Consider the following 26,955-nt stretch of genomic DNA (forward strand, 5'->3'; position numbering starts at 1 on the left):
AGGCATCCTCCCCAAACTAACAAAGTATAAGATAAGGAGCAGCTGTGTAAACATCCAGTACCCAGTTTGTGATTAAGGATCCAAACATCAGTGATGGAAGGTGACTGTGAGAACAGCAAATTTATGATTCACAAATCCCAGCTGACACAGCAAAATCCATAGATTTACATGAGAGGCAACTGCTATAAAGATGGGCAGGAGCCGGGAGACTTTGGATTCGTTCTGCACCAGCAACGACGCATTGGAGGTGTCCGATGGAGGCCCAGCTCCCACTCGTGTTCGGTCTAGCTGGCCACTAGGCTGACTCGAGCAATGATAAGGACTGGTTTGGTGTGTATGTGCACGTGTGTGTGTGTGTGTGTGTGCATATATACTTTTTTTAATACATTTAACATTTTACATAAACACGGCATATTGCCTGTTCCCTGAAAAAGATTCTGTGAGTTTTTAATAAACATAACATTTCTGGTGGACAATTACAAGTCTGGGATGACGAGCAGTGGCTGCAGAAGTTTTGGATGAGAAAACTTCTGGAAGTTTCATGGAACTGTGTGAAGAGTTCGCCCCCACCCTGCGGCACAAGGACATGAGATTGAGAGCTGCCCTGATGGTGGAGAAGCGGGTGGCTATTGCAATTTGGAAGATTGCATGATGATGTGATCCCACCACTCAGTGTTTGTTTCCCGAGCTCAAAAGCGGCATTCCACGGTGGTGAGCATTTCTGTGAATGCCACAAGCAATCTCATGGCGTCTGCGTTACTCAAGTTGATATCATTGTTGGAGTCCTCACTATCAGTTTGGATCTTAAGGAGTAACTCAACTGCCAAACATGACATGCTGGCGAGACTCGTCAGCATGTTCCTCAGCACTTCGGGCTCCATTCCCGCAGACCAAAAGGGAAGACAGAGCGTGCTGCACAAAAAACATTGAAAGATGGTGCCAAGTGGTCCATGGAAAAAAAAGTTTGAGAGTCACTGCTCTCATTGATCATCACCTTAACAACAAAACAACATTAATTGGGACGACTTTAAGTGAGGAGTTACTATATATTGACTTAAAAGGCTGGGGGTGGGACAGGACTTGGACATTTCTGGGCAGCACCATAAATTACACAAACCGATTGCCCCTGCATGGGGACATGTTCTCCCATGGCACCTTCCAATGGAGGGAAGAATGTGACACATGAGTTGGAGTCTCTTCCTGGCTTCCAGATAACCAGTGATGACCTGTGCCTGCCAATAGTGGTGGTGGGGGTGGGGAGAGTGAGGGCATCTGGCTTCAGCTGTGTTATTGAGCATGCTCAGTCCATGTGAGCATGCTGAGTACAAACCTAGCAGCAACTCGGGGTGTGGGGAGGCAGAGGCAGGGGCGGCTATAGCAAGCCTGCGGCAGGTCCACCAGAGCTGGCTGCCACCCTCCCGGCAACCGGCAGAGCGCCCCCCGTGGCATGCCGCCCCAAGCATGCGCTTGGTGTGCTGGGGCCTGGAGCCGCCTATGGGCAGAGGATGTGACACTAGGTGCCTCCTCCCCCGCACATCGCCTCCGCCGATAACCCTCCTGCAGTAACACAAGTGTGTGCTCAGGAGAATGCTGTGCTGCAGTGTACATACCCTGCAAGATACTCACTGGAAGCATGAAGGGAAGTAACACTGCTTTTACCACGGGAGTCTAGGCAAGAAGGAAGAGAAGCTGGAAATTCTCATTGTGGAGGGGAAAGTGGATAGAACGGGGAAACCTGGTGGGACGATGTGTATTATTGGAATGTTAGTGTCACTGGTTACAACCCAAATAGGAAGGGGAGAGATGAAAAACAGTGGTGGGCTCGGAGGCACTTGACATTAGACACATCATTACCTGTTTAAATTTCTTGGTTATAGAGACCCCCAGGACCTCAAATGAACAGGGCTCAACCTGCTAACTAACATGGCCTAGTAGGGGAATCAGTAGGGGCTGGTACAATTCACTGAATCCAAACCAGAGAAGGTTCAGTTTCTCCTTTAGCACCTGTTTATGACTTGTGGGAAGACAATTGGGTTAGCATAGGGGACTTCCTATTTGGAGACAGATGGGTGAGGTCTCAAGTAGCCATTAGTAAATCATCCTTGGAGATTTAAAAAAAATTACAGATACTTTTCTAAGACTCTATTGTGCATCTCACCGTGGTGGTGATCACTGGCCTGCATGTTAACAGTTGCTCTGGGGCCAGTGATCGTGACTTGATTGTATTCAGTAAGAACCAATAGAGGACAGCTCCAACCAGCCCTATTTACATTTGGTGCATTGAACGGGCTAACTTTTCAAACATCTCTTTCCTTCTTGTGGTGGCGGCTGCCTCCTCTGCAGACTTGGCCCTCCAGCCCAGTCACTTCCAAACTTCTCCCCTTCCGGGGTCATCTAGAAATAAAAGCCAAGGAATCAACACTCAACAACTGGCTAGTAGGTGTGAGGGGAAAATGCCTCCTATGACGAAGTGAGGGGGGTTCTTGTTTTTTCCATGTTTTCCGGTGGGTTGCATGCAGAGGGAATGGGACTCAGTGTCCCCGGGTGTTACTGGTTTAACAAGCTGAGGGGAGAGGTTATTACAGAGGACCGGAGAGGGAACTTGGGACCCCAGCCGATGGCCTGGAGGATGGATAACCCAGTGACTGGTGACCTGGTGACCTGGAGATGCAGCTCAGGAGTCACAGCTGGGTCTGGCCAGTGAGAGGACAATGGGCTACGAAGAGAGGAGCCCATTGACCTGACCAGCCAGTTCAAGCCAGAGGGGGCCAGAGGAGGGCTGAAAGGAGAGGAGGCCCAGACCACCCAGTTTACAATCCTGTTTACCTGGAAAAAAGAGAATGGACAGAGGCAGGGCTTGGAGCCAGGGATATCAGAGGCCCAGCTGGGAAGCAGGGGGGCTCTGGGCTGGAGAGGGGGAGCAGACAGAGCCCACCAGCATGCAGGGGGACTGGGATGTGCTGTGCTGAGGGAGGCCAGGCTTGAGGCCCTGAGAGTTGCCTGTGCTGTGTTCAACCCTCAATAAACCCTCCTGTTTTACGCTGGCTGAGAGTCGCTCCAGTCTAGAGAACAAGGTTGCATCAACACCTTCGGGGGTGGAGGCCTGGGGTGTCCAGAGCGAGTGGACTCCCTGAGGGGGCCCATGGCGAGAAACAGGTGTGCTATAGCTCAGAGAGGTGCGGCTCCAGGAGATGGAGGGGCCTGAACTGTAGAGAGAGTGGACCCCCGAGAAGGGCTGTCACACTGGAAGGGGTGCCCTCCACAGACCGCACAGGGCCACGAGTGGGCACAATCTGTGAGTCCGTGACACCTCCCTCTCTGGGTATAACAGATGCACGTCCTCTCTTCCCTCAGAGAGGGACCTTCAGGCAGTTGCTGAGGGACAGAGCCAGCCTTCCCTCAGGGCCTGCCAGATAAAGGACCATCCTCTTGCCAAGTCTGCCCACAAGTGAGCTGTTCTGCTCCCTTTTAAATCCTCCCTTCGGTCTGTGCTTCCCTGCAGCTGTGTTGGGGTGGGGCTGGCTGAGGCCAGAGCAGCTCCTTAACCCCTTGTTGCCCAGTGTGAGATTTGTATTCCTCATGACAAGTCCAAACAGAGGGGAAAAAACCTTGAAGGTACAACTTTCCATACTGTTAATAGCTAACAAGCCTAGCAAGTCTGAGAGTCTATTTGGGCAAATTATTACCCCAACTAGCAGTAACAATATTAATTTGAATCCTTTATTTTATCCTGGCTTCTCTTTAACTCCTTGGAAGGTGATTTTAGATGATGCTTCATGCATCAAACATTCTTTTGCCCTGTGTCATCCTGGCATCTCTGTTGCCGGGCTCGGGAGGAGGGTTAGAGAGAATCCACTCTGCCGGAATAGGGGCTGCAACCTGGCACACTCTAGTTAAATGTGCAACAGGGTTTCCCTTCTGCCACAGAAGGGGCAGGTGTCCAGGATAGGGGTAAACCGTGTGAAGTTCATGCCCGTGCTCACGACCCTGTGGAGGAGCCACCAACTGATATCCCCGGCTGGCCTTGGAACCAGGATGGAGTATAGGCTGGTCCACCGGGACTTCTCACCCTCGAGAGGTGGCAGGAGGTCCCGTCACTTTGTGTTGGGGCAGGACGCGAGGGTGAGGAAGTGAAGGGTGTGGCACACGAGCATGTACAGATGTTTCCTTGGTTCAGTCTGGAATGGAACTGGCTGAAAATCGTGCAACCAGCTCAAGGTGAAAGGGCGGGAGGGGGGCGGTTGGATCTATGGGGCAGGGACCCGATGAAAAGGTCCAGAGGATCTGGGGTGGAGGGTGGATGGGGCGTGCCCTTTCGCTGGACTCTTCCTGGCAGATGCTGTGCTTTCATTCCTGGACACTACCAGGAGGCCCAGCTTCCATCCCTAGCAGCTTGGCTGTTCCATCCCCTACTGTGAACCTAACCTGCCTTTAAAGGACTATTCATGCCCCTCCCAGGCCTGCTTCAGTCTCTCCTGGTGGAGCACAGGCTGTCCTTATATCACCCAACAGGCCTGGATCCTAGTTGCATGCTGCTCTTTCTCCTGTGAGTCCTGCACATATTCCTTTCACCTGGGGATAGGTTCAGTTGAGCTGCAACCCCTTTAATGGCCATCTCACCCTGGGACAGCATGAAACTGGAAACCTGTGGGCTAATAGTAGCTGTTTCTATGAAAGGTGCTGAAGACACAGTGGAAGAGGAAATCCTTTGGACTGGATTTTAATTATTCCAAAGGAAAGTGAATGTGAGAAAATGTCCAGCATTATCCTCCTAGCAAAAGAAAAAGTTTAAGGTCAGAAAGGACCATTATGTCCATCTTCTGTATAGCACAGGCCCTAGAACGTCACCGAGTGCTTCCTCCAGAAAAGCTAGGACATGTGACTGAGCCAGAGCACATCTTCTGGAAATACATCTACATGCATTGGAGCCAACTGGTAAGAAAACAATCTTTCTTCTGCAGTGACGTGAAGTTAAAGAACATGGAGAAGAAGAAAACCTCTACTCGGGTTGTTACTGGAGCTGAAGCAGAGAGGCCAGGATAAACACAGCTAGGTGCCAGGACTGACTAGCAGCAGATCTGCCATTTTCTATTCCTGGCTTTTTGACCATGAGTGAATCTCTTTGCTTCTGGGTGCCTCAGTTTCCACAACAATAACTATAACTAGCTAATCAAGGTTCTGTTTTTTCTCTCTCCTATTTTGCAAGACGGAAAACTTAGATACATTTGGGGCCTGTCTACGCTACCGGTCTAGAGTGTCTTTTTAAGCTGATGACCTCCACATGTTGTTCAGAACCTATGGATAACACAAGCTCCTAAGTTTATTCTGTGCTTAACCTCTATGGAACAGCTGGGCTGGGTGGCCTTTTCTTGCTGGGCTGTGCGGAGCAGGTTCTGGGCACTAGGGATATGAAGAGGCTCTCAAGGACTAATTCTTGAAAATAAATATCAATCAACTGCAACACAATATAAAATCACTGCTGCTAACAATGGCGGGTGATAAAATACTAGCAGAGTGGTAATTAATGCTGTGGACAGGGCAGTGACACAGAGCAATCGGATCCCTTGATAAGCTAGCCCCATTCAAAGAAAACAAATTTGGAAAGAACCAAATGAAAGGTCCTATCCCTAGCAGCAAAGCATGCAGGCTGAATCTACAGAATGGGGACTTGTATCCAGGAAAGCACTAACTGTGAAGAGGATTTAGGGGCCATGCTGGGCAAGCCATTCAACATGAGCACCCAGTGTGATGCTGTGGTGAACAGGGCTAACACCATCTTTAGATGTATGAAAAGTGCAGTGAGTAGCACAGGGAAATGACACACCATCAGTAAGACTGATCTTGGAATACGGCATTCAGTTGTCTTTTGACAAAAGATTTTGAAATATTGGAGATGGGGCAGCAAAAAGCAATGAAAGGTTTTGAGGGGTGGAGAAAAATGCCTGCTAGCGAGCTATTGAAAGAGCTCAGCCTGTTTAGATTATCAAAAAGATTGGGAGGTGACATCATTAAAGTGTTGAAGTGACTTAATGGAAAGAAAATATTGGGCATTAAAGGGCTCATTAGTCTAGCAGAGAAAAGCATAACAAGACCCAGTGGCTGGAAACTGAAAGAGACCAATTCATATTAGAAATAGGACACAAATATTCAACAGTGAGGATGTATCACCAAAGGAACAAACTAGAAAGGGAAGTGGTGGAAATTGCCCATTTCTTGATGTCTTCTAATGAAGACTAGATGCCTTTCTGGAACATGTTTAGTGAAAAACTAGCTACCATGCTATACAGAAAGCATGTGATATGCAGGGTGTCAGATTACATGCTCTAATTGTCTCTTCTGTCCATAAAGTCTGCTAATTCATGAACAACTGAGCGTAGCATGGGGAAGAGCATCTCATGTTCTACTATGTAGTCGGTGTCATCCCCACAATGAAGAGTCATTGAGTGGGGTGATCCAGGGGAAGCAGCTCAAACATCTAGTGTGGCTGGACAGGGGCAGGACATCAGCACTGCAGGGGAGGGCTGGGTGTGGCAGTGACATCACAAAGGCCTTTGGCAGGACCTCCGCCTATTGGACAAATGTGGTGGGGAGGCGATGATCTCACAGAGAGATCTTGACATCAGCCAGGCAGGACAAGGGTGCAGGACAGAGGCAACGTTGGAGATCCCTGTGGCTTTGCTTCAGCACGTCTCCTTCTCGAGGTCTATCCTTGAGGACTGAGAGAGAATTCACTTTCATGTACGTGAGCACAAGGAGGACCCTCTTTGGAGTTTTCTCCTTTTCTTTTCTTGATTTTGCTAGAAAACAGACATCCCTGTATAGAAGGTAAGAGCCTCCGAGAGGTTTGGAACCTGTTCAGTCTGATCCATGAGATGCCGGCTGATTTTTAGGAAAGGAAAACACTAGATTGTGGGAGCAGCATTTTATTTCTGACCTAGGACTTTGTCCCTGAGAATTACTGGGGACATTGGGGTTTCTCCATTTTGTTTTCCCTTTTCCTGTCTCTCCCTCCTTTCTCTTCTTCTCTTGCATCTCTGTCCTTTTCTCCTGCTCTCCTTTCACCACCAGGACCTGTCTGTGCATGTGGAGTGGGGAGCGAGGAGGGGTGGGTTGCGCTCCAACTCTCTTTGCGGGAGGCCCTCCCAAAGACATGTGGCTGGAATAGTGCTCTAAGAGTGACTCTCTCCAGTGGTGACCTGGGACAGCTGGTGAGAACTCTCAGCCCTCTGATTCTCAGAGTCTCAGTGCTGATTGAGTGAGCATGGGGCTATTGTGAGGGAGGAAACTCAGGTCCTTGTTACTCTCTTTTGAGAAGACCAAGGAAATAAGCCAGAACCAAACATGTTTTTGATTACTCTTGCTGTTTTTCTCCATTCATTGTCTTTGAGTAGTTCGTGATTCTCTCTCTAATGGGCTAGTTCTTCTTAAATAGTTACTGAATAATTAGGTTTTAACAAAGCCATATGCAAACCCATGCTTCCAGTAACAAAGGAGTCAGACGACACCCTACAGAATGGGGGACAGTCCGCTGGAAAGCAGTGACCATGAAAAGGATTTAGGGGCCATACTGGACGAGCTGCTCAACATAATTTGTCAATGTGAAACTGTGGTAAAAAAGGTTAAAGCCATTCTTGGATGGATAGAGTATTGAATATGGAAAGGTAAGTGATCCAGCATTGGTGAGACTGATATTGGAGTGTTGAATCCAGTTCTTGTGTCCACATTTTGAGTATTATGTTACAAAAATTGGAGAGGATAGAGAAAAGATTCATAATTGAGTGATGGGGATGATGCCTAATAACGAGACATTGAAAAAGCTCAATCTGTTTAGTATGTACAAAAGAAGAATGAAAGGTGAGTTGCTTGAGTTCATGGAGAGAAAATGTTGAGTATAAAAGGGCTCTTTTATCTAGCAGAGACAAGCATGAGACAAGCAGAGACCCCATGGATGGAAGCAGAAATCAGAAAAAGTATAATAACAATAAGACCCAGATTTGTAAGAGGGTTATTCATCATTGGAACAAACTACCAAGAGAAATCATGGCTTCCCCATCTCTTGAGATCTTCTAATAAAGACTAGATGCCTTTCTGGAAAATGTTTGAGTAAAAGAAAAAATCAGCTTTTCTGACATACAGGAGGCCTTAGGATATGCAGGGGATCAGATAAAATGCTCTAATGATTCTTCTGGCCATAAAGTCTACTAACTTATGAAAACCTGATTGCAGCCTGGGGAAGAGCCTCTCGTGTTCTACTGTGTAGTCGGTGTCATCCCCACAATGAAGAGTCATTGAGTGGGGTGATCCAGAGGAAGCAGCTCAAACATCCAATGTGGCTGGACAGGGGCAGGACATCAGCACTGCAGGGGAGGGGTGGGTGTGGCAGTGACATCACAAGGACCTTTGGCAGGACCTCAGCCTATTGGACACAGGTGGTGGGGAGGCGATGATCTCACAGAGAGATCTTGACATCAGCCAGGCAGGACTGGGGTGCAGAACAGGGGCAACCTTGGAGATCTCAGTGGCTTTGCTTCAGCACATCTCCTTCTCGAGGTGTCTCCTTGAGGACTGAGAGAGAATTCACTTTCATGTATGTGAGCGCAAGGAGGACCCTCTTTGGAGTTTTCTCCTTTTCTTTTCTTGATTTTGCTAGAAAACAGACGTCCCTGTATAGAAGGTAAGAGCCTCCAAGAGGTTTGAAATCTGTTCAGTCTGATCCATCAGGTGCCAGCTGAATTCTAGGAACGGAAAACACTAGATTGAGGTGGCAACCATAGGACTTGTCCCTTAGAATCACTGGGGACATTGGGGTTTCTCCTTTTTGTTTTCCCTTTTCCTCTGTCCCTCCTACCTTTCTCTTCTTGCTTCCTTTGTCCTTTTCCTCTGCTCTCCTCCCACCACCAGGAGCTCTGTGTGTGCAGCGGGGGCCAGGTGGGGGGGGGGGCGTTGCGAGAGGCCCTCACAGAGAGGTGAGGCTGGAATAGTGCTCCGAGAGTGATCCCCTCGGTGGTGACCTGCACCATTCTTTGGGCTATTTGATGAGAACCCTTAGCCTCCCACCCCTCAAAGTCTCAACCTTGATTGGCTGAGGATGGGGCTATTGACAGGGAGGAAACTCTGGTCTTTGTTGTTCTCTTTTATGACCAAGCAGATAAGTCACAACCAGTTATATGTTTGACCAATGTTGATGCTTCTCTCCATTCATTGTCTCAGAGCAGTTCATGATCCTCTCTAACATTCCAATTCTTCTAAAATACTTACTGAATAATTACTATGAACAATTGTTGGTCTGTAGCTCATTTGAGAGCAACTCTACTACTGACTGGCTGCATCAGCTAAGACAAGTCACTGTTCCTTTCTCAGCCTTAGTTTCTCCTTCTGTCAAGTACAAATAACAATCCTCTCCCACCTACCTCTTGATGGGTGGATGATGGGGATCCATTGAAGAGTGTCACTAGTAGCAGTGCAGAATAGGAGGTGTCCTATCACATTGAACCATATCAGATTATGATATAATATTCTGTTTGATTGGTATTTTATTCTTTTGAAATTGTTAAGACCAGCAACTACTTAGCTCAGACTGAAGCATCTCATCTAACTTTCTAGATCACAGCGTCTCCTCTTTGTGTATGATGAGACAGTTTAATGCACTATGACAAACAGGAGATGATCTTGTTTTGCAAACAAATATTTGTTTGCAAAAAATTTTTATCCTACGTGTTATGATTTCAAGAAACAAAGTGGTTTAGTCTGAATGGAGTTTCTGACAGAAAATGGTTCCCATGAAAATTTTCACCCCTTATTTCCTGGGCTCTATCCCTGCCTCCATGGGGGTTGTTGTCTGTTAGTTAGAACAGGAGTCAGGACTATTGGTGTCTCTTTCTGGTTCTGTCACCACTTTGCTGCATGACACCTTGGGTAGGTCCAATGGGAGTAGGGACAATTCTCTAACTCCAGGCAGCAGTGAGCCTGGGTGAGAAGGGATGCTCAAGCTGTCTGCGAAGGAGAAAGGGATGTTTCCAGGTGTTGAACATCAAGAATTCTAAACTTTGCTAAAATGGCTAGTGTAGAGAAACAAGAAAGAGTTGGGGCCAAACTTTAACCATTGTCTTTTTTAAAGCTCATTCAGGGATGTGAGTCCCAGAGAGCCATAGAGAGAGGGAGAGCAACTTGCCCAGTCCCACAGATCAATAGGCAGCAATGGAAGCAGGAGTGACACTCCCTTTCAAAGGCAGGGGGACCAGACATTAGGGCCTGGTTGCAATTGCCAGCTGTGGGAGGGAGTGTGCAGCAGTGGTTAGTGAAGGGGTCCATCCATGGCTCTGACACTCGGTGTGACCCTGAGCCGGTAGCTGAGGCCCGTTTGCCATCAGTAGGGTTGGGGTCCCATGGCTACAGCCCAGGGGGGTTGGGAGGCTCCAGGAAGGTGTGTAAAGCGCTGGGATGTCAGGATCCTGGAGCCGCTGTCTCCTCCACACTAGGGCAGTGTTCTGCACCCCGCTGCTGGTGGCTGACTTTCTCCATTCCCTGGCAATAAGACAGACTCTTGTTTTCACAGCCAGTCGATCACCCTAGTGTCATCACCCTGCCTGCTGGCTGGGCAGGGTAACTCCTCAGATCACCACCCTTTCCAGCCTGCCTTGGGCTTGGAGAGTGAGGAGGGCGAGGGACATCTGCTGACCCTGAAAATCCATCATACCATCACCTAGAGCAAGTGAGTGGCATTAGGGTTCCTCGGTGGCTTCCCCCGTCTGTCTGGGGAGAGGCAGAAAGAGGGGGAGAGAACATCTCCAAAGGGGGATTTCATTTGCAAACAGCCCGCAAGAGCCCCTCACTCTCCGACTGGGCAGGGGCTTCTCCAGAGCCGTCTCCAGTTTGTTTGGAAAGGTCCCAGCAATGGAGCTCCCAATCCCTCCCTTGTGGGAAACTGTTCCCCAGGCTGAGAGTCTTTGAGATGGGCCAGACCCTGTGAGCTGCTGAGCATGGAAATCAATGGGGAATGAGGAGGGCCCTGGTCTTCCTGTGCCTTGGGATTTTGTGACTTTGACGTGGGGAATGGCTTCCCTGGAGAACTCCGGACTCCTGGGTTCTGTTCCTTTTCTAGCCTGGGCAGGGGACTGTGGCCTGGGATGACAGGAGGGGGTTGCTTGTCCAAAGTAACCGATGGTCTTTGGGACTGACCCCATTGCTCTAAAAGGATGAGACTTGCTGGATATTGCAGCAGCAGCAGCTGGGATTAGGAGGGGGAACATTGGGAGCAGCTCATGCAATGAACTCCTGCCAGTGTGTGTAGCTTGCACTCCCTGCACTCCTGTGGGGGGAGAAGGGGCTGCTCTGGTTGGAGCAGGGCTGAGGAGGGACCGAAAAGGCCCATGAGTGAAAGGCTGCCTTGAGCCCAGCCTCACACCTGCTCCCCGCTCAATTCCAGGATGGCCAGGCTCCTGAGGATGTTCAGGAAGAAGGCTCTGCAGGTGGCCCCAGAGCCTGAGGGAAGCAGCTGCCATCTTCCTGAGGGGCAGAGCCACCTCTCCGTCCCCGCTGGCGGGGAAGCAACTCCCGTCCAGGCCAGAAGGCGGAAGTGCCCAGCCTTCTGGTGAACAAAACCAGCTCCCGGTGCAGGCTCCGAGCTGGGAGAGGCCCCGACCAGGCCCAGATGGAGCTGGCTCAGGATGTGGTTTCGCAGACAGGACCCAGCCCAGGAGGGGCACCGGGCAGGGAGGCTCTGGGGCTTGTTGTGTGGGCAGCAGCAGCCCCAGGAGCCCAGCCCTCATTCCCAGCAGGAGGCATCGCCCTGCCTGGTCACTGAGGACCTTCCAGCCCCCTCAGGCCAGGAGATGGAAGATCCCTGTCCCAGCACCAACAGCTCAGCATGGGACAGCAGCAGCACCTGGGACTCTGGCAGCAGCGACACTGGACGCTGCTGCTTTGTTCCAGGTGAGAAGCCAGGCTGGGGTCAGGGAGGGTGAGGACGAGGATGTGAACACCCTGGGCCCAGACACTCTCCCAGTGATGTGGGGGGGGAAGTCCCCAGCCGAGGTCTCCTCCCCCCACAGGCACTGTCCCAGTTCCTGATCCTGCTTGTGTAGGAGTGGTGGGAGATTTGGACAATAGGCGGGTCCCCACGATGCGCCATTGAGGCCTGAGCCCTGGAGCTGGTGTGGGTGGGGCAGAAAGGTCCCTAGCTAACAGGTTCTTTCTCGCTATCCCCCACTCCTGGTGGGTACAGGATGAGGGGCAGCAGCTCATGTTCCTGCAGGCCATTTACCCCGCGTGTCTTGCTGCACAGGACAGAGAGCAGGACATGCTGGAGCCGCGCTGCTGCAAGGCGTCTGTGGTGGAGAGGATTGTGCTGAGTGAGGCACATCATATGGCAGCTGGAGGGAGGAGAGAGACATGGGATTGACAGGGGTATCACCGGGCTAATGGGTGGGGGCTGGGTGGTGTTGGAGGGGGCAGCAGAGGGAAGGGATTGCTGGGGAGAAGAGAAGGGAGAAATTGTGAGATTGGGCAGTGGGGGAATTGCGGGGCTGGAGGGCAGCTGAGACTGGGGGACGAGGAATCACATGGTCCCAGCTCGGTAGTCGGGATGGTGCTGAATGGGGGCAGTTTTGACAGGGAGGAGGAAGGAAGGGGATTGGGACTGAGCGGGGCAGGAATGCTGGAAGGGGGACAAGTTTGATGGGCAGGAAGAAATGGGAGGAGCAGGAGGTAGTGGGGGATCCTGCTGGCCATGTGGGGCACTGGCTGTGTAATCTCCTCATTGGGAGGGGTCAGTAGGGCCCGAATCTCTCATGCTCCTTTGTCTCCTTCGCGTCTCTCAGGAGCTCACTGAGGAGCTTCCTAAAGACTCTCCACCCAGCGCCATCCTCGCCAACTCGCTGATTGCAGTGGGCAACCTCAGGTACTGAGACAGCCCCTCCCCGCCTCGCTCCCCTAACCCCAGTGCTGCTCAGGCCCAAGGCTGGGAGTCACTGTCCCTCCCACTCCCAGGTCAGTCACCTCCCAGGAGTGGCTCCTCTGGCAGAGCTGGTGGGGTGGGAAGGTTCACTCTCTCCTGGCTGGGCTGTTCTTTTCACTCCACTATCATTCCAGGGGCCTTGGGGAGGGGCTCACTCCCAGCTCAGATACAGGACGGGCAGCAGGCTCCAGGGAACAGGCGCTATTCCTGTCCTGCCACTGTCTGTCTGTGACGCCTTGGCCTTGTCATTCCTTAGCTCAGTGCCTCAGTTTCCATTCTCGCCAGCCTGTGCCTATATCCCTGTGGTTTCGTGTCCGTGTTGGCGACAGTCCCACCCCCGTACTGCACAGTCTAATACCAGCTCCTCTCTCTTGCCAGCACCATGAAACCAGCCCTTGAGCCTGACCTAGAGACCTGCCTCTTGCGAGCTGCCCTTCGCTCCGTCTTCACCCTGGGCATGGAGAAGGAGACCATCAACATCCAGGTACATCCTCCCCCTCCATCCTCCTCCTCTTCCAGAGTGGTCCTTGGTCCCTGCTCCTTTGATTCACTGGAGCTCCAGATTTAGGGGTGTGGTAGGCAGAAATGGAACAAGCTGCAGGGTTTGATCCTTCCCTCCAGAGGATTACCCGAGGGATTTCTTTCTTTCTTTCTTTCTTTCTTTCTTTCTTTCTTTCTTCCATATGCTGTGTTTTGCCCTCCTCAGATTTGCAGTCACCCTCCCTGAGTTTGACGTAAGTGACCTCTGAGCCCAGTTTCCTGACTCCAGGCGTAGGCGGGCTGGCTCCAACGGGCTGTAGGATCTGCTGCTGCAGGGGCTGTGGGTTCGGAGTGTACCTCTTGGGGAGGCAGAGTCAGAGCAGGGAATGAGATAGGCTTGAGTCAAGTTCTTCTTGTCCTGGTTAACTGTTGTCCCTGGGCCTTTAAGGGGACCATACTCCAGCCCCTGCTTGGCATCCCAAAGCAGCTCCTGGCTCTCTTGGCAGCAGAGCAAATGAAGGGTCTATCTCAGGCTCCTCTCCCCCAGCATCTCCTGCAGAGGGGCTAAGGGGAAGGAGTCTTCTGGCCCAGGGGGGACAGGGAGCTGACAGGAAAATGCTGATGGAGTCCCCTCTCCTCTCCCTTCCATTAGATCTCAGCAGAGTTCCCTAGGATGGGTCACCACGTGGCACAGCTGGCTCTGTTTGTCAGTGACCCAGACAAGGACATCAGCCGGCAGGCCAGGGAGGGGACTTACCGGCTCTACCTGCTGCTGCTCCAACAGAGGGGTAAGGAACCCGCTGGCACATGGAACCCAATAGGGGACTGAGAGTGACCACGGGTGGATAATGGGGACCCCAGACAATTTCTCTCAGCCTGACCCCAGCTGGAGGACAAGTCTCTCTCTGCCTCTCTTCTTCTCCACTCCACTGTGCAGCCACCAATGGGATTGGAAGGACACAGAAACTGCAACCAGAATGATCAAAGTGTCTCTCTCTCTCTCTCTCTTCCAGGGCTGACCATACACAAGGCAGAAGATCTGTGGTGCCACGACTGGCACCAGGACAGCAGGCTCCTGGGCTATAAGAACATGGCCAGGGTGGGGGAGGTAAGGACACTGTGGCAGGGCATGACACAGCTCAGGGAGTGGGGCTGGCTGGGGTCCCTGCAGTGGATGCCTCCTGGAGACAGGACAAGAGCCCACTCCTTATTTCCAGCTCAGAGTTCCTCACCCAGCACCCAGTAGGACAGGTTGGTGCTAAAGGTCCCACATTGGAACCTCGCTAGTTGCCGTGATTTGAGTGTCTTACATGGAGCCATTACTATGTTGCATAAGGAGATCCCCCGGGTGGGTGAGTTAATTTAGGATTATGGCTCTGGGTGTCTCTCTGGTCCTTGTTCCCCTGGCTGATCCCCAAGTGTGTGAGAGGAGAGCACTGAGTCAGTCTGTTACTATTGCTTGATCAGACCCTTGTTTAATTCCCTGCACCCTGTAGAAGCAGAGAAAGGAGATGGGGGTTTGCCCAATTCCATTGCCAGTCAGGAAGCAGAATGTACCAACCTGGGAACTGGGTAGGGGACACAGTGAGCTCCAGAGCCAATATGGACCACATGCACCCCCCTCATGTCTCCAGACCCGGCCAGGGAATGGCAGAGTATCTGGACCTCAGCCACTGTTCCAAAGAAGCACATTGTCACTGCCCCAAGTTGCGGCTACTTGCTGCACAAGTAGAAAATCAAAGACACTCCCCCACCCCTTCCCCCGTCTCACAACTGTGGTGAGAACATCCAAACCTTGGAACACACCATAACCCAGTGCCCCCAGATTGGAATCAAAGGTGAAATGGGTGATTTCCACAACATCACAGAGGAGACCTTGGAATGGCTCCTGGAGCTACAAGTGCATCTACAGAATGCTGCTCTATAGACGCCATGTGAGAGAGACTGTGTGAGCTTGTCCTGCCTCCCACAAGCTGAATGGCTGCAGCAGAAGAAAAGTTTCCTAGGAGTGTTTGTGATGGGGACAGGGACATGAGTCTCCTTATCCTTGTCAGGTTGCAGATTGGATTCCTTTTGGAAGAAACCAAGGAGCTGCAGAGGCCTTACCCAGCGACTAGAGAAATCACTAATTTGGAGGGAATAGACCTTTGGTCTGTCAGCTCCAAACCCCACCCATGCGCACACACACTCCTCTAGCCACTGAGGTGCAGGAGATCTCTCTGCTGGAAGCAATACAGAGTCCCCTATCATCTCTGGGTGCTGCACAGCAGAGTGGGCCCTGCTCACCCACATTAGAGATCCATTTCCAGCCCATCATGGCCCCTGCGATAAATTGCCCTCCAGAAAGAGCCGCTCGAGGCTTTGGTCCCTAAACATCTGCCACCTTTTAATAAAGGGGCTTCCCTGAGCCATGGGACCCTGAAAGCCTCCTGGGGAATGAACAGCCTTGGCTACAGCAGCTCTCTTACCCTCCCTTTGGGGCACCAGAAGCTGAGGCCATTCTATCTCCAGGACTTGGAGGCTGGCTCTGGGCAATCTGCTAAAGCATCATGTCCTGTTGGTTTTAGGTTTCTGGAAAATTCTTCTCTGAGGGGCAGAGAAAATATTTCCTCCAGACAGCAATGCTGGCGATCCATGACCCCCTGCTGCGTGTCAACCAGGCTGGGCTGCTCCTCATATACTCCATCCTGGGGGAAGCCCAGCAGCTGATGGGGGACAAGGTGAGCAGCTGCATTAGACTCAGGAGCTTGGGGCAGGGCTCAGGCCTCATTCCCATCATATCACCATTGGCTGGCCTGGGAGCAAGGAGCCTAGTGGGGACTTGTGGACTTCATGGACTTGTGTTCTTAGGATGTGATGCTCTGCTATCACTCCTGGGAAGGGCAGGAGAGTCCCCTAAGTGCCCTCTGTGAACCTCTCCTGCCCCACAGAGCTGCAACCATTTCCCCATGGCCTAGTGTCCATGTCACCCAAGCCACCACCCATCACCGGCAGCCTGGGAGGCCAAGGACTGATGGGTGATGGCAACTGGCCAGGCAGGTCTGAGGCACATGGGTGGGGGAAGCTTATCCTGCTGCTGGCAGGGCTGGACCAGCTCCAGAGAGAACGGATTCAGTCAGCAAGGGCTGCTGACCTGCCCTTTTCACCAGGGCTGCCATCCTGTGGCTTCAGCATTTGTCACTGGGGTGACTTGGGGAAAGGTCTCAACCTCCCCATATCCCACTTCACTGCTGCCAGAATCCCTCCTGCCCCCCTCCCTGCCCTACCTGGGTGGGGATGGAGGTAGGGGTGGAGGAGAGGGTTCTACGATCTTGAGCGGTGTCCCCAGGTGGGTTGGAGGTGGAACAGCTGTCAGGGGCACCGAGGGGAGGTGGCAGGAGCTAACCCTACAAGGTTGGTTGTAACCAAGGAGGTTGGTTGGCACTGGAGGTCACTAGAGAGGACAAGAAGCCTCCATCCTGGGGATCAGGAGCATGAATCAGGAGCATGAATCTGGAAATGGTGCTGGTTCCAGGTGCCCTTAATCCTCCCTGATTCCTGGGCAGTGTCTCAGTCTCTGACATGTTCTCGTTCCTCTGCAGCTGGAGGATGACACAGCCAAGGTGATGTGCCAGCTCCGCATCATCCGGCACTTGCACCAGGTGCCCGAGGCGCTGCAAGGGCTGCGCCTCATCTGATGCCCTTAAAGGTTCCCCTCCCATGTTCAGCAACTCCCGCTCCCTGCTGCAGGTATTGCTCTGTCTCACTGTAAATGGGGGCTAGTGGAAGGGGAAATGGAGGCCCCTGTCACTGACAGAAACCCTCTTCCCTCTCTGTGCACCAGACTCCTCCGCTCTGACCCCAAACTTCCTTCATCTGGGGCATGAGCTCTTCCCCTCACTCCCATACCCCTCCCCTCTTTCCTTGCTCTGACCCCCATCCCATTCCCCCTGCTCCCAGGCAGAGATCTCCCTGCCCCATATGGCGCAGAAGGATCTTTGTGTCAGGGCTACAGACTGTCTGCCCAACTGAAGCTCAGGAAGCTCCACATTTGAGGAGGTGAGGATGGGGCAGAGGCTCAGGGCCTGCTTCACCTCCTGCCCTTTATTCTTCCTTTGGCCCTTCTATGGGCTCGCAGAGGGTGACATGAATAGGAACCTCCTTTCCACCTGTCTTTTAGGCCCTGGGGGGTGTGACAGCCTCCCAGATGGGTGCAGTCAGAAGCTGAGCCACCTCAAGGAGCAGTGGGGACAGGTCACCTTGTCCTATGAAATCAAGCAGTGCTAGTTCCCAAAGAGGCTGAGAGGGAAAACCCCGCTCCCTCATGGAGGTAAGAGCCATTTACTTCTTTGGGCATATGGGTCTCTTGAGGGAGAAATGGGATCCCAGCTGCATAGCCTGGTTGGGAGCTTCGCCCATCCCTGGAACAGAGACATCTCCATCAATGTGCCACTTTTGTTTTTTTCCTACCAAGAGGCTCCCCAGAGATGTCCTCAAACCTGTTCTCCTGGGAGCATTTCTGGGAGGAGGCTCCCATCCCTCAGTCTCCAACTCCATCATGAAGTCTCATTCACATCACAACTCCGCTCTCCAGCTCCACTTCCCGCAGCAGGACAAACGAACCTTCAGCTCCTAGAGACCTGACTCTGACCTCCTTCTGATCAGCAATGAGGTTTCACCATCCCCTCAACAAACCTGTCAGCCTCTGAATGATGAATGTCAGAGTCACCAGAACCAGCAAAACTTCAACTGCAGCCAGTCGTGCCTTTGTGAAGACAGCCCCTCTGGAAACCAGGTCTGAACTGGGGAGGTCTGAACTCAAAGACTCCTAGACTTTAAGATCAGAAGGGACCATTATGATCATCTAGTCTGACCTCCTGCACAATAGAATCTGACCCACCCACTCTTGTAATAAACCCCTAACCTATGTCTGAACTATTGAAGTTCTCAAATAATGCTTTAAAGACTTTAAGGTGCAGAGAATCCTCCAGCAAGTGAACCACACGTGCCCTATACTGCAGAGGAAGGTGAAAAACCCCCAGGGACTCTGCCAATGTGCCCTGGAGGAAAATTTCATCCCAAGCCCAAATATGGCGATCATCTAAACACTGAGCATGTGGGCAAGACTCAGCTCACCCCAGTAAGAGCAGGACTGGGCAGTGCAGGTCTGTAACAGGGAAAGGAGAGTGCTTTCCCCTGGGCTGCAGAGCCTGGGGCTTAGCCAAACTGATTACAGAATGAGTCCTACCTCAGAGGGACCATGTATTGGCCCCAAAAGAACCAGACTTCAGCAGTGATAAAGCCCAGCTGGGCTATGAACTGGAATGAGAACTAGATAGGAAGCTGAAAGCAGCAAGGAAAGCCTAGAAGGGAACTTGAGAAGAGAGGTAGGATGTGCCCAGGGAAACCTGCAGCAAAGAGAAAAGAGCAGCCCTAGCTGTTGAGTACAGAGCCCTGGGCTGCTACCAGTGTCAGGGTGGGACCGGGTTCCTCTACTGGCCCCAAAGAAGGGGACATACACGCACCCAGAGAGGGTTACCAAGCCCAGCAAGGGGGCTGCAGCCTCAGCCAGAGCAGAAGAACTTTTTTCTCTGGGAAGACCTCTTTGGACTTTCAGTATGTGACAAGCTGAGCCCCAAAAGCATGGACTAAAGGTGGTGAGCCGGCCAGAGGGTCGAATTACCAGGCAGAGAGACTGCCATGGTGCTGGAGTGACCACTGATGGAGGACCAGAGGGCACCTAACAATGAGTAGATTCATTTTGGCATAGTCAGCAGGATTGAATTCCCCGTCATCCCTGAGGGCTCATGGAAGTCTTGGTTACTGAAGGAAGATCCGTCCCCCCAAGTGGGATTTCCCATTTGAGTTCCAGGGACTGGTTAAGCAGCCAAAGCAGGTCTCAGGTTTCTCCAGCAGCTCCTAGAAACCCAACAGAAGCAGAAGGAAGTGCAGGCAGAGCTACAGATGCAGCTGGTAATCTTGAGGGAGCAGCAGCAATACCTGTGAGAGATCCTGCAAAGGGAAATCAACCTGCTACGCCCATGGACAAAAAGAGCAGACTCGGAGAGCATGCTGGGGTTGTACTGAGAAGGTTGGCCCAGGAGTGCAGGGCATGAGAAAGTGTACAAGCATAGCCTAATGCCAAGATGGGAACAAAAGTTCTTTGGTTTGGGTGCAGAAAAGCAGGCCATATCGAAAGACCCGGCCTGCATAGGAAATTCCTGAGTGGCAAAAGGAGGGGCCAGGGCCCCAAGAAGATACAAAGAAAGGATAAGGTGTCCTCTTGGACAAAAACACATGAGGCAGGCTAGGTGGAGATGGCAGGGATGGCCGTGGACCTTGCAGACCCTCCTCCAACACACCTGTCGGGTGCTGCAGGGAGGTGAAGGATGAAATGGTTGGCACAGAGCTGAATCAGGCACAAGAGTTGAGCAGTGGTGTGTGCTCAGATCCTGATGGAAAAGGTTTTGGGGGATGCAGCAGCAGTAGAAAAAAAGGCTACAGAAGAAGCTAGTGGCTTCAGAACAAGGCTCTGCAAGCAGTCGTTAATGAGAATGAGTAGCTGCAGGAAGAGAAGGATGGCCTCTGAGTTCTGGTGAGTACAAGGCTGTATGAGTGCACAGCCAGTGGCAGCGACGAGATGGTGAGGAATGAAGATTGGACAAGAATAGAACTTGCCCCCAGGTTGCGCCGGATTTTAAGGAGGAGGGTATTTCACAGGGTGGCTTGGCCTGTGGCTGCAAAGCCTGGAGATGACCAAGTGAGCCCCACCTGAGAGGAAACAAGGGAAAACAGCAGCAAAAGTACAGAAGCAGCCCTAGCTGTTCAGTATACGGCCTTGGGCCAAAACCTGGATTCCAGGGTAGGACTGGGTTCTCCCACCGTCCCTAAGGAAGGGGACATAGAAGACCATAGAAACCCAAGAAGGGCAGGCCAAGCCGAAATCAGGTTGAGGAAGAGCTCCCCACGAGGGTGGAAGGCCTTGTTTCTGTTCAAGACATTTTTGGACTTTGTTTGGAAGGAGAATGACCCAGGAAGGAGTGGACCAAAGGACAGTCAGGTGGTTGGAGGGCTGAGTTTCCAGCCAACAAACTGCAAGAGTGACTATCAACGGAGTTGCTAGCCCAGCTAGAAAGCTGTGAGACGAGGCCTGGCCAAGATCTAGTGGTGAGTGAACTCTGGTACAAAGCTGCTTCCATTATGGAAACAGCCTGGTATTGGAGTGTGGGTGGGGAGACCAGGGAGATGGGGGGGTTACTGAGGCTGGGGTAGGGAAGAAGCTGTGGGGCTGGGAGGGGAAGGACATGGCCCAGCTTGTGGGAGGGATCCTGCTGGCTGTGTCTGGAGCACTGTGTAGCCTCTTCTATGGGAAGTTCCCATGGGTCAATGGGGCCTGAATCTCTCATGCTCCTTTGTTCTCTTTGGGCTTCACAGGAGATGTCTGGTGAACTGCCCGTGGACTCTGTGCCCAGCACCACTCACAAATTATTCGCTACCTTCAAAGAAACAGGGCACAGCTCAGCCTGTTAGGTAGGCTGGAGACTCACACTTCACTCACACACAGCACTGAGGTGCTTTGGGAAGCAGAGTAACAAAGAAGAGATTTAAGTGATACTAAGCAAGAGAAAGAGAGACATTTCAAACAGACAAAGAAAACAAAACACACTTTATAGTGACTAAAACTGAATCTTAAGAGTCACAATCTTGTCCTCAGCAGTTTCCAGACTAACATCTCAGCTTTCCTAACAGACCTTATTTGATGTCCCTGTATGGTACAAAAATTCTCTGTTGAATCCACTGATTTGATTGCTTTGTCTTTCAGTTTCAGACCCTCTGTTCTCCTTCTGAGGTGCCTGGACCCTGATTTGTAACATCTCTCTTCCAGTCTCTGTCTCAGCATCTTACACAGATGTATGTTGCAGCCAGCCCAGCTCAGAGAGCAGTGAGGAGAGATGATCTCCTCCTGTCAAACCAAGCACCATGGGTCCCATTGAGGCTTAGATGGAAGATCCCATGCATCTCCTCGAGGTAAGAACTGTTCACTCTTCTGGGCACTTGGGGCTGTTGCAACAAAGAGGGGACTCCTGTTACATAACCTACTTATCATTGGGGGGAGGGATAGCTCAGTGGTTTGAGCATTGGCCTATTAAATCCATGATTGTGAGCTCAATCCTTGAGAGGGTCACTTAGGGATTTGGGGCAAAAATCAGTTCTTGGTCCTGCTAGTGAAGGCAGGGGGCTGGACTCAATGACTTTTCAAGGTCCCTTCCAGTTCTAGGAGATATCCTATTATTATGACTTTGTTTTTTTTATTCTCAGAGGATGTGTCCAGGATCCTGGAGACTGTTTCCTGCAGGAGGTTTGAGCAGGGAGAGATCAGTCACTGTCATGATCCATGGGTCATTAACCCAGGTCTGCAGGGTTCATGGGAGCAGGGTTCACTCCATCAGGCCACCTGGAAGCCTCCTAAAAACTGCTTATGTAGGACTTACAAAGTCCAGACCCAGTTTGAGACTCCATTCCTGAGGCCTATTGGCAGAGTCCCAGAGCAGCTATTTGGCCCCCAGGACCTCCTCAAACAAACAGCAGGAACAAGAAGCTGTCTGAACACCCGAGCTCCCCTGTCTTCTGGACCATGTGTTAGCTTTTCCTGTTCCCACTCCCCAGGCTTGATTTCCTGTTACCATTCCTAATGTCTGATTTGTGTCCATTTATTTTTTTATGTAGAGACTGTTTGGTTTGGCCAATGTACATGGCAGAGGGGCATTGCTAGCACCCCCAGGCAAAGAAAGAAGCTGGTACCTATGGCCTTGTGTGCCCCACTCTGTCCTAACTTGGCTCCACAGGCAGGGTGCTGTGATGAACTTCTAATCCTGGTGGAATTCTGCACCGCTGGGCACGCACAGAATTTTTTCCCCACAGAAAATACATTCTGCTCCAGAAGTGCTGCAGTTCCACCTTTTCCCCACCAGAGGATGCGGTGGTGCCAGAACAGGCTGCTGAGTTCATGCTCCAGGCTATTCTTGTGCCACAGCAGCCTCTGGTGGCAAAGAGGTGGAACTGCAGCACTTCTTGGGCAGAAACGTATTTTCTACAGAAAAGCATTCTGCAGGACACATGAACTCTGGGTCTGCAGTGGTGAAGAATTGCCTCCAGGAGTAGAAGATGTGGCCAGTTACAGAGCAGTCTGTGTATCTACTTGCATTCCCAAGAGCATCTCCAGTCAGTGCTTCCTTCCTGCCATAGTCAACTTCACTTTCTCGGGCCCAGGAAGCTGCTTCCCAAACTTCCCAGCCAGGGTCTAAAGGGACCTGAGGCCAAGTGCAGAGGGGTTGTTGCACTCAGCAGCTGCAATTCTCACCCTCTTCCCTATGCTCCTCCTCCCTTTTGCCTCTTTTGGGTTTCTTTGGTGGAGTTTCCAGCTCAGTAACTGCCCCAGACTGGTTTTTCCTTTCTCCTGTGCACGGGGGATGGAGCCCTCTCCCCTCCAATGCTGCTGCTGTTCAAAACATTCTGGAAATCATATTGTTCGCACCAATAGCTGCAAATGGCACAGACTTAGGAATTCATCTCTCCAGTCTCCTCCCCAGTGCTCCTGGAGGTCATTTCTGTGCCCTAAAATAATGGAGGAGGGAGGGGGGAAATGAAGAAAAGCAGCAGAAACTCTGTGGGAGGGACAATGAAATAAAGTAACTCTGGATCTGAGTCCCATTCTGCTCCCTCCAGGCTGGGAGTGAGGCTGATCATCCTGGCAATGAGACCCAGGTAGACTATCACTCAGGGCATGTCTATACTACAAAATTAAGTCAAACTAACTTGCATCTGCACACAACCATCACAGTCACTGCATCGCTTATGCCTGTCTGCACTTTGCTCCTTGTGTCGGTGGTGTGTGTCCTCACCAGAAGTGCTTGTATCAATTGTACTGTCAGTGTCAGGCCATTGTGGGATGGCTCCTGAAAGCCAGTAACAGTGGATGTAAGCAATGCAGTGTCTACTGGGGCACCGGATCCAGAGGGGCCATGGGCCCCCCACTTTTTAACATGGGCACTGTTTGAGGGGCAAGGAGCCACATCAACCCCCAAAATGCAAGCCTTGGGCAGACGTGGAATGGCACTGACAGGGGTGGCACTTCGTGGCAGGGGAGCCGATAAGGTGATCAGCTCCCCTCCTGTGAAGTGTAGCCCCTGCTGGCAGTGCCAGCCTCTTCCTGGTGTGGGAGCTGAAGCTGGCCTTAGCCCCCCCACCTTGCCATGAGGCCTGGTCCCTCTCAGTGGCCCCACCCCTGCTGCTCCTCCTCTCCCTGAGGTCCTGACCCCTGGCCTGCTCTGAGTGGCCCACCCTGCTCTTGGGAATCCTGCCAAGGGAGGTGGAGGGTCTGGGGCACCCCAGAGCAGCCCAGATTGCCTGGGTGGCACTTACCAATGCCTGACTCTGGCTAGGGCTGGGAAGGTAAAGTGAGAATTGCCCTCATGGCCAAGGGTGGCAGGTTTGTAGAAATTTTGGTGGTGCCCAGAACCTGCCCCCTGCAACTCAGCCTCCACCTGCCTAAGGCTCTGGGAAGGGGAGTTTGGGTGGGGGGAGGAGGTCTGGGGTGCAGGCCCTGGGCTGGGGCAGGGGATTGGGGTGCAGGACAGATAAGAGGTTGGGCTCTGGGAGGGAGTTTGGGTGGGGGAGGGGATCTGGGGGGTAGGCTCTAGGATGGCATTTGTGTGCAGGCTCTGGGGGTGCAGAAGGGGATGAGGGATGCAGGCAGGAGTTTGGGTGCAGGCTCTGGGAGGGGGTGGGGGGTGCAGCACTTACCTGGGGCTCCTAGGCAGGGTGGGCCAGGAGTCTCCATGTGCTGCTACCCCCAGGCATTACCCCCACAGCTTCCTATTGGCCACAGGTGCACTTGAGGCAGGACACAGACCCACCCTCCCAGAGGCTACAGGGAAGGGCGGGCAGCCACGTGGATCGAGCAGGCAGGAAGTTGCTCAGCTCTGCTGTGGTGCTGGTGCCAGTCCTGGGCTGTTTTAAATGGCCTGGGAGGCACCCGAGGCAGAAGACAGGGCCAAGGGGGAGACCTGCGCTCAGACATTGCTGGAGCTGGGCCAAGGCCAGGGCCAGGAATATTCCTGGTGCCCAGGCACCATGGGCCCATAGAACTCACCACCCATGGTCATGTCCTCTGGCTTGTTTCACTTTACCTCAGCCCATGATTTTTGACCTAGCTGTTGGAGAGCATCCCCACTCCCCCATCCTGCTGTTCCCCTCAGCAGTCTGGGGATTGTCTCATTGGCACAGTCAGCAGCAAGTGACATGGGCTGAAGAACTCATCTCTCCAGCCTCCCCCTCACAGCTCCTGGAAGCTACTTCTGTTGGCCAAAAATAACTGCTTGTCACCTGTGTTTGACTGATGACTGCAACTCTCAGGCAATTCATCAGCAGAAAACCAGCCAACCAACCAGCAGCAGCGAGCTCCTCTGCTTGAGCCTAGCCGGGTGCTCATGAAGTAACCAGCTACTTCCCAAGCAGCATCTCTGCCCAACAGGCCTTTCTCATCACAGCTGCAGCTCCTTTTCTGGCTCCAGAAGGCCACGCCCCAGATTCCCTTGGCCATTGGGCCTCAGCTATGACCTGGTGGGAGGAGCTTGGTCTCCAAACACCACTTAGTCCCTGGCCTTGTTGCTGGGATTGAGAGGAAGGGAGAAAATTAGGGGCAGGCTTTTCTGGGTGTGTGAGGGGTTACCTGCCCCACTAGGCCCCAGGCCCCCAATATGACTAGGGCCCAGGCTGAGATCCCAGCACATTCCACAGGTCCCTGAGCTGCCATCAGATGGACTTTCAGCCTCTGTCCATATGGTGGGGGAGGTATTGGGTTATTGCCCTGGGGCAGCTGCTGGGGGAGGAAGGAGATTTACTTGCTCACAACCCCAGTGGGCTGGTTTTAAATTTAGTTCTGCACCAGATGAGGAGCAGGGACTGGCAGAAACGGTGGGTGAGGGAGAGATGTTTGTGTTTCTGTTTCTTATCCTTTTCTCCACAGGGATCTGTTCAGAAATGAGGGATCCCCAGTGGAAACTTGTCTAGCAAATGAAAACAGAACTGGGGGGTGTGGAAGAAACAAACTCCACTCTCAGATTAGAAGCAACAAAATCAGAGACAACTTTATTTGAGCAATTGCAAAGGAAGAATACAGCTGGCAGAGAGCAGCTCTGCCTCAGTTTCTCCAAAGTACAAACAGTCTGTTTATGTTATGTCATCAGTCAAACATCTGTGCTCAGAACTGTAGGCTCCTAAGGCCGGCTCTGGTGTGGTGTAACGGTTAGTGACAGGAGAGCCAAAGAACAGAGAGTCAACACTCTCAGACTAAAGCTAGTGGGGCTAAGTAGCTAGAACATGAAGACCCTGGTTCTATGCCCCATTTTAACTTCAGTGACCTTGTGAAACTTCTCTGGTAAATTAGGAGTAAAATGGGCTGCAAAGGTGTCCAATACTAGACTGCCTGCGAGGGCTGGGAAGGTAAAGTGAGAATTGCCCTCATGGTCAGGGGTGGCAGGGTTTGTAGAAATGTTGGTGGGGCCCAGAACCTGCCCCCTGCAACTCAGCCCCCACCTGCCTAAGGCTCTGAGGGGGAGTTTGGGTGGGGGGAGGAGGTCTGGGGTGCAGGCCCTGGGCTGGGGCAGGGGTTTGGGGTGCAGGACAGATGAGAGGTTGGGCTCTGGGAAGGAGTTTGGGTGGGGGAGGGGATCTGGGGACAGGCTCTAGGATGGAGTTTGTGTGCGGGATGCAGGCTCTGGGGATGAAGAAGGGGATGAGGGGTGCAGGCAGGAGTTTGGATGCAGGCTCTGGGAGAGAGTGGGGGGGTGCAGCACTTACCTGGGGCTACCCCCAGGCATTACCCCCACAGCTTCCTATTGGCCACAGGTGCACTTGGGGCAGGACACAGACCCACCCTCCCAGAGGCTACAGGGAGGGGCTGGCAGCCACGTGGATCGAGCAGGCAGGAAGTTGCTCAGCTCTGCTGTGGTGCCGATCCTGGGCTGTTTTAAATGGCCTGGGAGGCTCCCGAGGCAGAAGACAGGGCCAAGGGGGAGACCTGGGCCTTGGCCAGGAATATTCCTGGTGCCCAGGCACCAAGGGCCCATAGAAGTCACCACCCATGCTCATGTCCTCTCACTTGTTTCACTTTACCCCAGCCCATGATTTTTGACCTAGCTGTTGGAGAGCATCCCCACTCCTCCATCCTGCTGTTCCCCTCAGCAGTCTGGGGATTGTCTCATTGGCACAGTCAGCTGCAAGTGACATGGGCTGAGGGACTCATCTCTCCAGCCTCCCCGTCACAGCTCTTGGAGATCACTTCTGTTGGCCAAAAATAACTGCTTGTCACCTGTGTTTGACTGATGACTGCAACTCTCAGGCAATTCATCAGCAGAAAACAATCAAACCAACCAGCAGCAGTGAGATCCTCTGCTTGAGCCTAGCTGGGTGCTCATGAAGTAACCAGCTGCGTCCCCAGCAAGCTTTTCCCATCACAGCTGCAGCTCCTTTTTTGGCTC

The 26,955-nt window shown here is 52.3% G+C and overlaps 1 protein-coding gene across 8 annotated transcripts; it reads left to right on the forward strand.

Moving 5' to 3' along the window:
- Positions 1 to 8,540: 8,540 nt before the first annotated feature.
- Positions 8,541 to 25,506, forward strand: LOC120383810. Of its 8 annotated transcripts, none has more exons than XM_039502079.1 (13): positions 8,541 to 8,674; positions 10,556 to 10,711; positions 11,426 to 11,931; positions 12,819 to 12,898; positions 13,334 to 13,439; positions 14,088 to 14,223; positions 14,449 to 14,543; positions 16,003 to 16,155; positions 17,017 to 17,164; positions 17,595 to 17,744; positions 21,237 to 21,442; positions 23,141 to 23,179; positions 25,443 to 25,506. In XM_039502079.1, the coding sequence occupies exons 5-9, from the start codon at positions 13,338 to 13,340 to the stop codon at positions 17,110 to 17,112; spliced, it is 582 nt and encodes a 193-aa protein (XP_039358013.1). In that variant the 5' UTR covers positions 8,541 to 8,674; positions 10,556 to 10,711; positions 11,426 to 11,931; positions 12,819 to 12,898; positions 13,334 to 13,337; the 3' UTR covers positions 17,113 to 17,164; positions 17,595 to 17,744; positions 21,237 to 21,442; positions 23,141 to 23,179; positions 25,443 to 25,506. The 8 variants fall into 8 exon arrangements, with proteins under 8 accessions (XP_039358013.1, XP_039358012.1, XP_039358008.1 ...); XM_039502078.1 differs by lacking the exon at positions 11,426 to 11,931 and adding an exon at positions 12,224 to 12,350; XM_039502074.1 differs by lacking the exons at positions 8,541 to 8,674; positions 10,556 to 10,711; positions 11,426 to 11,931 and adding an exon at positions 20,849 to 20,944 and having other exon boundaries at positions 12,705 to 12,898; positions 21,300 to 21,442.
- The last annotated feature ends 1,449 nt before the right edge of the window (positions 25,507 to 26,955 follow it).

This window comes from Mauremys reevesii, linkage group 15 (assembly GCF_016161935.1).
Source record: "Mauremys reevesii isolate NIE-2019 linkage group 15, ASM1616193v1, whole genome shotgun sequence".
Taxonomy (NCBI): domain Eukaryota; kingdom Metazoa; phylum Chordata; order Testudines; family Geoemydidae; genus Mauremys; species Mauremys reevesii.